At 36.6% G+C, this 14,801-nt stretch overlaps 1 protein-coding gene across 5 annotated transcripts in view; it reads left to right on the forward strand.

The window, feature by feature from the left end:
- LOC121315417 (synphilin-1-like) overlaps positions 1-14,801 on the forward strand; it is a 51,380-nt gene that overhangs the window by 31,073 nt on the left and 5,506 nt on the right. For 3 of the 5 annotated variants that reach the window (XM_041249479.1, XM_041249499.1, XM_041249511.1), the window contains exons 3-9: positions 3,622-3,694; positions 8,309-9,171; positions 10,676-10,855; positions 11,694-11,807; positions 12,740-12,865; positions 13,966-14,135; positions 14,628-14,720. In XM_041249479.1, the coding sequence (XP_041105413.1) occupies positions 3,622-3,694; positions 8,309-9,171; positions 10,676-10,855; positions 11,694-11,807; positions 12,740-12,865; positions 13,966-14,135; positions 14,628-14,720 (1,619 nt within the window). Of the gene's footprint in view, positions 1-3,406; positions 3,529-3,621; positions 3,695-8,308; positions 9,172-9,338; positions 9,923-10,675; positions 10,856-11,693; positions 11,808-12,739; positions 12,866-13,965; positions 14,136-14,627; positions 14,721-14,801 lie in introns of those variants that run through there. The other 2 variants (XM_041249489.1, XM_041249520.1) reach the window with 2 other exon arrangements.

Consider the following 14,801-nt stretch of genomic DNA (forward strand, 5'->3'; position numbering starts at 1 on the left):
TACACCTTCCACATCTTAATAATTGTCTTGACTGTGCTCCAATGGATATTCAAGGCCTTTGATATTTTTTTTATACCCATCCCCTGATCTGTGCCTTTCAACAACTTTGTCCCGGAGTTCTTTTGAAAGTGCCTTCATGCTCATGGTTGAGTCTTTGCTTTGAAATGCACTACCCAACAGAGCGAACCTACAAGAACTGCTGAATTTATCCTGAAATTATGTGAATCACTACAATTTAACACCGGTGGCGGCCACTTAACTTGGTGTATGATATTGAAGGCAATTGGTTACACCAGAGCTAATTTAGGATTGCTATTACAAGGGGGTGGACACTAATCCAACCAAGCGATTTCAGTTTTTATTTTTAATCAGATTTTCCCTTGGAAGTTGTGGGGTAGGATGTGTAGATTAAATGAAAAAATTCCAGGCTATAAGGCAACAAAAGGTTGTACAGATTTGTTTTATTAAATAAAAAGTGTAACTTTTTATATTGTTGTCCTTGCATCTCTGCCCTATCTTATCCCTACTGAAGCCACTGTTTTCTTTCTAGCATGACGCTTTTATCCAGAGTGAGTTCGCTTTTGTTTGAAATTGAAATGTTGTAGTCAGATAATTCCCCTTTATGTACTTGCATGGCACATAGTTATTTATTTATTTATTTATTTATTTATTATTGTACTACTGCTAATCAAGGTCTGTGCACTATTTATACTAAAAGGGTCTATTAAAATACCCTTAGAAATACATCACAGAGATACTTACATCCGCTAATATTTTTGAATTGTCAAAGATGCAAGCTTGATGCAAGCTTGATCCAATTCTTCCAGTGACAGCATGAGACTTATTTAATTGTGCATTCATATCTTTATTTGAGTGAGTCTTCCACCCTCAAGGGCTCAGCGTGTATTGCAATTGGCCAATATCCACAGTTGTTTGTCAAAAGTATCCCAAGTTCCTGGTAAGTGACTTGTTTGTGAACTTCGCAGAGTCTTCTGGGAATTGAATTGTAATTCGGCGTGGTGATGTTGTAGCGCTGTTATGAGCAGTCACTGTAATGTCCATCGTGGTAATGGCCCGCTTGGTGATGTTGTAGCGCTGTTATGAGCAGTCACTGTAATGTCCATCGTGGTAATGGCCCGCTTGGTGATGTTGTAGCGCTGTTATGAGCAGTCACTGTAATGTCCATCGTGGTAATGGCCCGCTTGGTGATGTTGTAGCGCTGTTATGAGCAGTCACTGTAATGTCCATCGTGGTAATGGCCCGCTTGGTGATGTTGTAGCGCTGTTATGGGCAGTCGCTGTAATGGTCTGCGCTGTAGTGTCCGTCGCGGTGATGTTGTAGCGCTGTTATGGGCAGTCGCTGTAATGGTCTGCGCTGTAGTGTCCGTCGCGGTGATGTTGTAGCGCTGTTATGGGCAGTCGCTGTAATGGTCTGCGCTGTAGTGTCCGTCGCGGTGATGTTGTAGCGCTGTTATGGGCAGTCGCTGTAATGGTCTGCGCTGTAGTGTCCGTCGCGGTGATGTTGTAGCGCTGTTATGGGCAGTCGCTGTAATGGTCTGCGCTGTAGTGTCCGTCGCGGTGATGTTGTAGCGCTGTTATGGGCAGTCGCTGTAATGGTCTGCGCTGTAGTGTCCGTCGCGGTGATGTTGTAGCGCTGTTATGGGCAGTCGCTGTAATGGTCTGCGCTGTAGTGTCCGTCGCGGTGATGTCTGTGCAGTCTTGGACTCGCGGTGATGTTGTGATACATTCTTTTGAGTACTTCTTCAGAATCATGCAAATCCATAATGTGGTCCTACTGATATTCGCATTGTACTATGAAATTGCTGAATTTTGTTATCGGTAGACAGTACTAGCATGCCACTCTGATGCTTATACTGTACGTGTAGGCCTGGAATGTAACTACATCTGGTTTAAAATATTACTATAAATACTTCTTCTTTTGATGGAATAATTTCATATCTGGAATTAGTTTCTCTTGCTCATAAAACACCAAAGAAAGGGAATGTGTGCGGCACATTTTAGACATACTTCAAATGCATTGCAGCTGATCTTCCATATAGATGATACAATGTATAATAGGTAACTTGCAGTGTAAAATTGAAGTGTATGGAGGCTTCATATTTATAGGTAGATTCTTGTGAAATGTCAGCTGATATGACAATAATTATAAAGCTTATTATAATATTATCCAGGTGGAAAAATAAAAAGCAATGAAAAAAACGCATTCAGAGTGCCCATAAATTGTCAGATACTCTAATGCTACTAGTGTGACAAATGTGTCTGCTATATTATTGTTTATTATCCAGTATAATTAAATCAAAATATATCTGGGAGGACATTTTCTAAAGAAAGTACAAACGGAAAATGTCAAGTCTGGTTAACTACAATACATAACTTCTAACTTTTACTATTAGGATTTACAGAAGCATTACAGTACTTTACTATTTGTGTCCACATTTCAAAATTTGTTGCTGCGTGCTTCTTTCTCAATAACCATCTAAGGGTGATTTGGGAACAATCATTTAGGGAATGTGGATGCAATATCAATTACTTTAAAAGTATTCAGATATACTAAATAGGTAACAACTGAGTGAAGTGAACTGGGGTACAGTACAAAAGTTAACTGGTAGTATTTAGAGTTGATGTTAGGCCTATGCACTGTAGTGCATTTCTGTAGCTCATTTGGGGTTGAAGTAAATGTGGATTCTCCCCTAGCTCATGGTCCAGAACCAGGCTTACTTCAACAGATGAAAAATGCAATTTTATACTGTAATCCAAACTGAAAATAAATTCAAGATGCTTGCTGTACTTAACAATAAGTAACTGGCATACCAAAACCTCATTGAAGCATTACAGGAGATCAGGTATTTGTTACGCAACAACCTGGAGTTTACTTATAATGGGTGACACCTAAATCCTGCTGTCTGTGCTGCTAGTGAAACCCTGGCACACTGCTTAATTACTGTGCCACAAAGCAGTTAGTCATTTCTATTGCAGAAAAAAAAAAAAAATTAGTACTGTGCACTGAAGCCCAAATCAGAAACATTTTGTTCTTATAGGTAATAATAAGCTGGGCAAACAATGGTCTAAGCAGAAATAACAATATATAATAATAGAGAATAAACACGACTGGTATTAAATATTGGCAACCCATACTTTAGTTGTTTTGGTTCTTGTTTTTATTTTTGATAATGTGGCATTATATATCTTTGGACAGACAGCTGACCCGCAGACAGTGCCTCTGATTAAATATGCATACTTTAGTGGTGCTGGGTTGCTTTAGGATGTCATGGAGTTTATTTTCCCATTATTTTGTTCTGCAGCACAGTTATAAATCCTGTTGGAATCAAATGTACTTTTTTTTTTTTTTTTTAATTGTAAATATTTGTTTCCTTCTTCATCCCCAGCATGAATATGTAGAAGAATTCCAGCTTTAAGTATTTGTGCCCAAAGTGCATAGGATCTGCTCTTGGATGCACTGGCCCCAGTCCTGTATAATGATGCTTTTAAGGGGATTGTGCAAGTGATGGTTAAGTTTGACCTGTGCATTTTTTCAGTCTCAATATATACTCTGTGTAACACATCTTGTCACAATTTTATAAATCTTTTGTTGCTCTTTTAGTATTCAGTGACATCTCTGAAGACCATCCCTGAGCTGTGCAGAAGATGCGATTCTCAGAATGAAGAAAGACAAGGTACCACATTCGTAGTGCATTCGGAGTATAAAAGTTCTATTTCAAACCCATCCAGTAACAACAGTTCAATCTATATACCTATAGGATATACTGTCCGTGTCTGTGTATCGTATAACAGTGTACCATTTGGTTGAAGACAAAAGATTGTAGAATTGAAACTCAAGCAAGATGATAATAATTCAGGCTGAAAATACTCTTAAATTGAATTAGTTAATTGTTTTCTGCCAGTGAGAGCAGCGCAAAATCTATTGAGTAACTGTGATTAGGGGTTAAGAATCTGGGTGGAGATTGTAAAATAGTTTTAGATTAAATTCTTACTATCAAGTAGGATTAGTGCCAAATCCACATGTGTGATAAAGAGACTAGTTTTTTAAGAAGTGGAAGCTGTGTGGCAAATGACCGTGTGAATGACTTATCCATTTTATTTTTTGGAGGAGGGGGCAGTAACTTAATTAATAACATACTATAATGCTTTTTCGTAAATGTTGGCATGCAAGTACCTGTCAGACTTTTCAAAATGAGATTTTGTTACAAGAGTACTATCATTTTCACGCACATGTCAGTTTATCATGAAGCGCTGCTAGCAGTGCAGTAGACCTGTCTTGTTCAGTAGTCTGTGTTCTTGAGAAAACAAAAGATTACCTTAGTGTAGTACCATATATTGCATTTCAAAATAAAAATAATTATTCACCTTTTTTTTTAAAATAATGCCTATTTGAGACATATAAAAATGTAATTACTCTATGGGGAAGATGTATGGAATGAATTTGTTAGCTACAGTACCATCATTTTAACTTAGTGGTTATCTCCAGCAAAACCAAGAACAGATTTTCTTTTGTTCTTTTGTTTTGGTCTTGCAACCAGAAATGCTCATCCAGGTTTAACTGTACCTGCGCTGGGATGATCCAGTAATATTGTACAACAGCGCCACCCTCTGATCACTGCCTATTTTGCTTATTTTCATTATGAACTGCCAAGTAATGTTCCATATAATTTGAAATCAAATACAAAAGGTACTTGCCTGGCAGTTACAGTAATACCATAAGAAATGCAATGAATATTCAAAGCAAGGGTCAATTAAAACAGTGATAGGTTAATACATGTAAATACCATTTTGCAATCTGTCACATACCCACACCTCTGCATTGTTTTAAGTGTGAAATAGGAACACATTTGATTGTGTATTCAGTTTTAAATTAATTACAGAATGTTACAATTACATTTGTTATCTGAAAAAACAAACAAGCTGAAACATTTACTATTAAAATATGTAAGGTTTGTACTTGTCAGTCTTGCAGTATGTTACTTTATACCATGGCTCCATGTTACATCAGTAGCGATGATGAAAGGCCACTCTGTCTTGCTGTCTGTTTGAATTTTATTTACAGCAGCTGTTTAGCTTTCATTAAGGGCTAAAGTAATCTAGAAATTGCAGCTGTAGCACATTCACACTTAAAGCATAACCCGGACTGCCTCAGCAATAACAAACACATTTTGTTTTCCTAATGGCATTGGGTTTAGTCTCACACAATGGCAAACAGACATCTTGGTACAGCAAACACTGCTACAAAAAAATACATGGAACAAAAACAAGAAAACAAACACCAAACAGATCTTTGGGTAACCCAAATAAAGTTCAGAGGGCTTGCTACTCATTTATATAAAAAATAAATAGGGCCAGTCAAAAGAAGGTAAGAATGCCACTAATACAATTAAAGCAGACAACACAGTTGTGCCCAGCATTGGGGACCAGCAGCAATAGAGGGGGCATTTCCTGATTGCAGCAGGCAGACCTTCACCCATCAGGTAAAGGCTGTTATTAAAGTCTAAAAGATGCTGACGTTTTTTGGAAAGAATTCCAAACAAGAATATATAAATATATTATGCCCGAAAACAGCTATGTAAACAAAGCACTGGATAAATCAAAAAATATTTCTCTAAATATCTAAAAAATATTTCTGGCTATTTTTATCATTTCTTTTAAACATTAACAGTGGCTTGCAGAGGTGTAAGGAATATGTTGTAGATACAGTATGTAAAGATTTAAGAATATCTCCTGTATCTTTTTGTATCCTGTTTTTCAAGCGTTAATAAGTGATCTAGCAACAAATGGCACCTCTGACTAAATACAGCCAATTACAAAGTATTTATAGTGACCACTCTGTTTACTCAAACATATAACAGTTTGCAGAGACCGTTCACCTAAATACCGTAACTGTGACGACTACCAGCTTGGGGAGGAATCAATCTGGTGACTCAGAGCTTTCCTTTTGCCAAACCCCCAGCACACAGCTGATTATAATTAAACTTTGAAGTTGATAATCATGGGGAATAAGCTCTGTTCTTATAATACACAAACTCAAGAGATTTTCTGGCGTTGTGTTAACTGTATTATTATCCACTGCTTGATATTGTAAAAGGGGTATGTTGTACGGCAGTGGGCATTTGTAATACATGCCTAGGTATGTAACTAAAGGGAAACCCATCTGATTTACTGATGTCATTTTCTTTTTTGTGATAAGCCTCTCAAGTAAGTACCAGCCTGAGAGACTGACCATACATTTAGAAACCCCTACTATTACACTGTCAGTGAGGTCTGGAGCCATCATGGGCAGACAAAGACTGTATTGATTTCTAGTGATGAGTCTGCAATCTGTTTGAATGGTTCTAGATCTGGAGGGATGTGCAATCATTTTCAATGATTACTGTATTACTTCTAATTACTTTGGGGACGGTGGGAGTGGAACTCTGTCTCAAAGTCTGTTTGCCAGCCAGGGAGTTCTCACTTTTTTTTTTTTTTTTTGAAACATTAGTATTTTGTGCAGGACACAGAAGGACCTGCAAACCTCAATGTTAGTCTGTCAGAGTTGTTGCTTGCTAGTTTCATTGTAAGTATGGTCAGTAGGAAAGTGTTATAGATATTTTTGGCAGGGTGTTTGTTACTGAAGTACTTTATTAAGTTGCTGTTCTCACTTACTTATTTTGCCTCGTACACTAAACTGTGGGAGTGTAAAAACGTATGGTATTGTAATTAACATTTAACTTGCAAACGTTCTGTGCTGTCCAGAGACTCCCATTAACTTTATCTTTTGAAAGCATTTGTTACAAATTTAGAAAGAATGATAGCAACAATGAGAAGGATTACATGGGGTTCAACATACTGCTCACTCTGTTAGTGTCTAGACCTGTCTGTAGAAAAAATATGTTTTTATAAGGTCCAGACAGAATTAATTTTCATGCAGTCTTTAATGGTGCCTGTCAGAGCAAAACAGCTGGGAAACATATGGCATTCATTTTCGTATATCACTTGAAAAGAATTTAACATGTAAATAAAACAAATATAAAAGTGCAGCCCTTTGTGAACTTCTAAAATCTTGCACAATACATAAAAAAAAAAAAAAAAAAAAAAAAAAAAAACAGTGGATTCTTTGTATTAAACCTCTGGGTTCTTCAAATGTTTCTAGGCTACAAATGCCTGCTGATTTTGCTATGCTGTAAAGGTCATTCTAAGTAATTCTAATGGTAATATAGCTACAGTTGACAATATCTACATGCCAATAGTGTGAGGAAGCAATTTTGAAATTGGGCAGAAACTTGATAAGTGCTTTTTTATTATTTATTTATGGTGAAGTTAAGATTGCCTGCATAAGGTTATTTATAATTTAAATGTTGTGCAGCCAAGGTTCACATCCCTGTTCTAGTTTCGTGGGAAGGTTGTATTAATTTAAGACATCTGATAGGTGACATTAATTACAATGCATGTAAATAGGCTGTATTTTATGTGTGCGTGTATATGTGTGATGGGATAAAAAAAGAAATAAAAAAAAAAAAATGGCAATGCTTTATATTTATTACAACCACAAGAGGAACGATGTCATCAGAATTCTGAACTAGTATTGAGCTGCGGTCATCTGATGCTTTGGCTTGTTTTACTGTATACTAAGAGAGAGACTGTGCTGTTTAAAGAAGGGCTGACCAGTGAGGATTTATATCTACCAGCGGTGCCGGTCTATTTGTGCAGCAATCTCTTTTGAACAGACAGAGGGATTAGGAAAGAGTTCAGAACGGATCAGTAGGAAACTGGAACCATAAGTTATACTTGCTTTGAAGTGCAGGTTTAAAAGATTTCTTTTTTCTTCTTTTTTTTTTTTTTTTTTTTTGTTCTTCATTTTTCCCGGTGAAAATGCCATCTATGCAGTAGCCATTTTGGTCTTGATAATGCATTATTATTAATATCTAGTGTGCATTAGCATTATAATTCTTACATCTCTCTCAACAGTTTAACTATTACCTTGGATATACATTTACTGTGGATTAAATCCCACAGTAAGTGCAGTACTTCCACACTGAACACACAGTGCAGGTAGTATAAGCAGGTACAGCACATTCCTGTAATCCACATGGTGGATTTTACATATTTTAAAATGATTCACAAAATGAAAGCACTGTGATATGAAAATATATGATATCATCACAGGGTATTATGTTTTATTTGGGTTTCAGGATGACAGTGATTTAAAGCGTAATACATTTGTTTGCTACTTCAATTCTAAAGTGTAGTGCTTAGTGTTAACGACTGCAACTTTCTGACTCTTGTATGTTTTACTTCATCAGTTTCAGGTACAAACTGGAATTCTGGAGTGTCAACACTTGGTGGTAATGGATTAAAACCAACTGGCATTGCAGAAGTGTGCAGTAAGTTTAGACCTGTGAAAAGGGTTTCTCCTCTCAAACATCAACCTGAAACCTCTGAAAATGAAACTGACACTGACCAGCAGGACCAAAAAGGAGAATATCACAAAGAAGACACATCAGAAAAGCTACCTCGGCCAGCCAGTGCCTCTCCCAGCGAGGGCCAAGGCTTCAAAGGTAAAGATGTTAGCTCTGGGGTCTTGTTTGGGGAGCTTGAGCATTATGACTTGGACATGGATGAAATCCTGGATGTGCCCTACATTAAGATGAACCAGCAGCTCTCCACATTGTCAAAGGTAGCGCCTGAGAAAAGGACTGTGGGTATCGGTTCAAGTGACACATTTCATAGCAACAAGCCTTGCTCGGGGATAAATTCTGAGAACGTGCCAGCCAGTGTGACACAATTCTGTGTGATGTCCCCGGTGAAAAACTCAGAGCCCAGAAAGGCACAAGCCATTGTCCCAGACCAGAACAAGCACTCGGCTGGAGGATTAGAGCTTTCCCAGAATCTGTTTACATGTGGCTTAGTCTGTGAAGCTAAAGCCCAAGGTAAAAACTTCACGAACAGGACGTTTGCTGATTCTCATGTACATACGGCTGACAAGACGATGCCAAACAGCCAGCCAAGGATTTTCCAGCTGCAGAGTCCAGCTGGTGAGAGCAACGTGGACGAAACCAGCAACAGGACCTGGAGTAACATGGGAGGACAGGGAGAAAGGAACGAGGATGCAAAGAAAGTCAAAAGCATCCTTAACATCGTCCGAGAAGGACAGATTTCACTGCTGGTGAGTGTGCACAATAATATACTACCTGTGTAATTTATGGATGGGGAAGTCTTTCACTTCATTATTTATTGAGCTAACAAAAGGACTTTTGTTACTGTATTGAACTGCCTCTTACCGGGTAATTTATTGCAGTATAAATAATTGCCTCAAATGGAAAGCTGTTCCTTTTTAGAAAAAAAATATTAGAAAAATATTAGAAATACACATTTCAGTTTTAATATCGCATCAGATGTAGAAAGAAAGTATTAAAGTAAAGTATTGTGCAAATTGTTTTTAGTTCAATTGGCCACAGCTATTCAGAGATTAGCACAGCTTTTGAAGCTCCATGCATGAGAACAGAGGGTGCTCTGTAATATTCTCATTATTATTCAGCAGTGTTTGTGCCAAGTTGTTGCAACAGCATTCACAGACTGAGGTGCACATTAGAGCGCAAGTCTCCTTTGACCCAGAGTGAAGGTTTAAGTTAGTTCCAGCCCTCTGATCAAACACCATGCTAATGTGTTTCCAGAGAAACAGATCTGAATGCACACTATAATATGCAGACAAGTTCAGCGAGCCTCACATTCATCCTGAAAAGCCCAAAAGTAGCACATTTGCCATAGTTACGTAGCTGTGCAGAATATGATTCATTTCTCAGTGCCGGAGGAATTTAATACACCCTGGAATAAACACTACACAGTTGGATCGTCAGTGCGTTATTATGTGAACAAGCCTCACTTTGTTCAACTGTAATAATAATTTTTAAAAAACAGTAAGTTTTATGTTTCACTTAACCCTTCACTAGTATTCTACATTAGTTAGTGTGTTATGAATTAACTTTGTCATATTTTTATTGGTAAATGATTATGTTAGACATGAGTCATCCCAGACAGCTGATGGTAGGTGGTCTGTCCACGTCATTTTACAGCTTGGTTTCAAACCCAGGATCTCTAAATACTTTTCTCTAACCACCACCTTCAAATTTGTATTAAACATCAGTAGTAATGTGATATTTCTGCTCATGATGGGCCAACAATGTTCCTACTTGCATTGCAAAACCCTTTGGAGCCATGTTGTTCTGTGTTGTTTAAATGTATACTTAATGAAATCTAGTTTTACAATAAAACAGATTCTACTAAGAATATTATTTACTGTATCTAGTTTTCATATGTTGATTAGATGCCTGCCTGAGTGCATAACAAATTTATACCTATTTTTGAAAAAACAATTTTGTAGGGATGAGCCATTAAATTTCAATTATTTACCTTAACTAAAGTGAATATCATTAAAGATTTTATTATTTTTTTTATTATTTTTATTCATTAAAAGTAACAGTTTTCCTCTTATAAACCAATAGTTTTGAAACGGGCATTTTACTTTTTGAGTTTTTTTTTTGCTGAAAGATGATCATGCAAGGTAATTTGTGTAGGTTTCTGTCACAGCTTGCTAGTGTAGTGTTATTTTAACAGAGTAATCCTGTTTTCTACTGTCTGCTATGTCAATTGTCTTCTGCAATGGGAACCAGCCGCATTTAGCAGTCGATAACCTGGAAACGATCCACGATGAGAATGGAAACAACCTGTTGCACATTTCAGCCTCACAGGGACATGCTGAATGTTTACAGCATCTCACCTCACTGATGGGAGAAGATTGTCTAAATGAAAGGAATAGTGACCAGCTCACTCCAGCTGGGTTATCAATTAAGGTTAGTAAGGAAGGCTGACACTGATGTTTTGGAAGTCCAGTGTTTATATTGGTCAGGTAAAAAAATTAAATAATAATAATGCACAAGGCTACCATAACATAGTGCATCCAAAAATTGGAAATAAAAAAGGAATTGCCACACTGATGCACAGGTTCTGGGAACTTGTGTAAACAATTGCAAGCTTTGTCCATTGCCGTCCTTTTGAATTCAGGATATCTACGTTGTTAATATGCATTATTTTATACTAGAGCCATTTTCTGTCCGATAACCTAGACCAGCAGTATAAAGCCTCAGTTGCCCTTTCTTGATCTGTCTTTCAGTAATGCTGTGCTGTGTTTCATAGTGCCATTTAAAAATCTAGCTTTTAACTGCCACAGTTTTATACAAGTATACTGGATTACTATTTGGTGGATCTTAAGAATTAAAAAAAAACACTCTGACATCCACCCATTTTGTAAACCAAATTTTCCAGCTTGGCTTTATTTTTTCTTATCCATTTTGTATTCCAACCTTTTTAAATTTCTTTATGCATTGTGAGAACATGACAACTGCCACACAAGAGGTGGGTCCCACCAGCAAGTAGTGTTAAGCAATACTAAGATTGTGCAGCCCTGTCCTCCTCTAGTGGTCATGGGCATGTACTGCTTTATTACTTTTCTTGTAATAAATGTAAAACTAATACCAAACAAAAATGGCTTGCGACCTGGATCACCCAGGACATGCCTGTGCAGGTTTAAAGATTCATTATATTGAAATCACATACCAATATTAAATACATTACTTATAAACCCAATTTATTTTAATTGCATGCTAAAACGCACTGCTTTGTTAAATACAGAACGGACATTTGGAATGCGTACGCTGGATGGTGAGTGAAACGGAGGCTATAGCAGAACTGAGCTGCACTAGAGACCATCCAAGCCTTATCCATTATGCAGCATGTTATGGACAGGTAAGATGACATGAAGTTCAGCCTCTTTTTTTTTGTTTGTTTTTTTGTTTTTGTTTTGTTTTTATATAACTTTACTAATAATATTTCAAAGGGCCATACTTTAAATGATTACTTTAAGTAGACTGTATGTAAAAATTCTACAGTATACTTTTTTCAACTGCCATACTCTGCCATGATGTCATGATAAACTTTCTGAATACGATATGTATTGAAGGTTAGTAACATTCTTTTTGTTCTATTTTTCCACTCTATACTCTTTGGCACAGTGTTGAACCAAAAGGCTTAAACAGTGGTTTTGATTCATTACACAGTTTAAGTACTTAATTCACTTTTATTGCCAGCAAATCAATTTGTTCAAATTGCTGTCAAAGGTGAGATGTCCTTGTCGGCGGGTTAAACTCCTGAAGCCCAAACAGCAAGACAGATTAAAGTCTTGTGTATATTTTGCGCACATAAGGTGGTTGTAAAAGTTGCATGCTATTACAAACCACCTGAAGCTCCATGAATTCAGTAATACTGTGACCAATGCCCATGATCGAAATGCTGCCAACCCTGTCACTGGGGTTTAGTAGAAATGTAAGTCTTTATCCACCAGTCTAGTTTATTGGAATCTAAACAGCATTGGAAACGAGATGACTAATCTCAATCAGTGTCTGTAACTAGTAAATTGAATACATAAATAAATCTCGGGGGGGGGGGGGGGGGGGGGGGGGTGTTTAATTGAGTTTTTTTTTTGTTTTTTTATGTTGTAAAACTTTTTTCAGTATCTTTGCTAGTATAATGTTGCTGTTGCTCGTATAATAAGAGTGCCAATATTCTGTTTTGGATCTGTTTAAGTTCTATTTTACTCAATTTTAAGGGAAACTTGAGTCATAATGTTTTAAAGATATATTATTTGGCTTTTTAATTTTTGTATTCAATTTTCTTTACAGGAAAAGATTATTTTGTGGTTACTACAGTTCATGCAGGAACAAGGGATTTCATTGGATGAAGTTGACCAGTATGGCAACAGCGCAGTTCATATCGCTTCTCAACATGGGAATCTGGGGTGCATTCAGGTATCAGCGTTTTAAAATAAAGTGCAATAACATATGCCTATCTTCCTCCAAATATAGGACAAGCATAATACAGGAGCTTGAACCATAAGAAAAGAAGGTCACTATGACCAGCTTTGACAGATTGAGTAATCGGGGAACTGATATTTTAAATTGCTTTGATTAATTAAAAATGGTGTGAAGTGATTTATAGACTTTTTAAAGCATATTTATCAGCATTCTAGAACAGTTTAAACAAACTCCATTCCAGGTTTAATGTGTAGAATGGAGTGCTTTGTAGTCTAGTTAAGGGGATTAGTTGGTTCAATGAAATCCTTTATGACATGGTTGAAACAAAGAACTGGACTGGATTTACCAAGGCTGCGTACCTCTGGTCAAGTGTGTTGGTGATAATTGCAAGTTTCTTGTGGGACAACTTAGAAACTTCTGGTACCAGTTTTGTGACAACAGCATGTATCTACAGAGGCACTTAGGACTACATTAGGCAAGAGCATACTGTATTTTGCTATGATAGTTATGCTTTTGAATTCTTTTAGATTTTATTAAGGAGTTTATTTCGTGTTATAAAACTGTCTGTTTTGGAGTTTGACAACTCACAGTAATGTCTCAATGGGAATCACTGTTAGTTCTGAGTGTATAGTATTATAAATACCTCAGCCCTGTAAAAAAATAAAAATACTTAACACAACATTCATACAACAGAAAACTAACATTTTTCGGAAAAGACAGGAAAGCTAAACTCACTTGGAAGCCACACAAGATTTTGTTTCTCATTTGAATATTTTAAAAGAAAAAAGGAAAAAATATTTTCTTACTGTTCTTTTAATATTTGTTTGCAGTGATGGCGTTGTTAACAAATGTGTTTAATTTATCACAGTTTCTTAGTATTACTGTATGGCTTATGATTGAGTCTTTAGAGTACTCATGTTAAAGAGTGTTTTGGGGTTTTTTTAAGCTTTGGGATTGTCTGTCACCTTTACTAAATGAATGTGTTTTTTTGTTTATTTATATATATATATATATATATATATATATATATATATATATATATATATATATATATATATATATATATATATATATATATATAAATTTCCCTATAGACACTGGTTGAATATGGTGCCAACGTTACCATTCAGAATCAACAAGGAGAGAAGCCTTCCCAGAGTGCTGAGCGACACGGACACACCACTTGTTCTCGTTACCTGGTAGTCGTGGAGACCTGTATGTCCCTCGCATCTCAAGTTGTAAAAATAACCAAACAGCTGAAAGAGTAAGTGATAAACACAGCAAGCATTCTGCAATTACCATAAGAACTCCTGAAAAATATTTTAAAATCTATTTAAAAGAAAATCAGCCATGACTAATGTACTAGCTTTCAATAATAGTGAAGTGTGGCACAACAGAAATATGCTACATTATTTTGGTCTTGAAATGAACAGTACAGTAGGTGTTGGTATGTAATTATCATTGTATGGATTGAAGGTCTTTCAAGATGCCAGATACAGGGCTATCCTCAGTTATTCCGTCCCTGCAGTGGACTGCAGTTTCATGTTATGTAAATGTTTTTCCTTCTTTCTTTGTTGATTCAAAAGTGAGTTGACTTATGCCACCTTGGGTGGATAATGGTTCTGTTGATTTAGAAACACCAGGATTGTAGATTTTAAGTGTGAACAAATATACAAAATAATCAGATTTTGTTTTTACAGTTAATAACAATACCAAGGTGTTGCAAAGTGTCTTAAATAAATGATAATGTTTGCAGGCAAACCACTGTACGGATCACCTTGCAGAGTCAACTTCAACAGTTACTGGAATCACAACAGATAGAAGAGGGTACACCTATTGAGTCCCCCAGGTATCTACTTTATTTGATATTACAGTTGTGACTGACATCCTCTTCTATATCCACAGTTGTTTACCTGTGACTTGTTGTATG

Source organism: Polyodon spathula, chromosome 1 (assembly GCF_017654505.1).
Source record: "Polyodon spathula isolate WHYD16114869_AA chromosome 1, ASM1765450v1, whole genome shotgun sequence".
NCBI classification, from domain to species: domain Eukaryota; kingdom Metazoa; phylum Chordata; class Actinopteri; order Acipenseriformes; family Polyodontidae; genus Polyodon; species Polyodon spathula.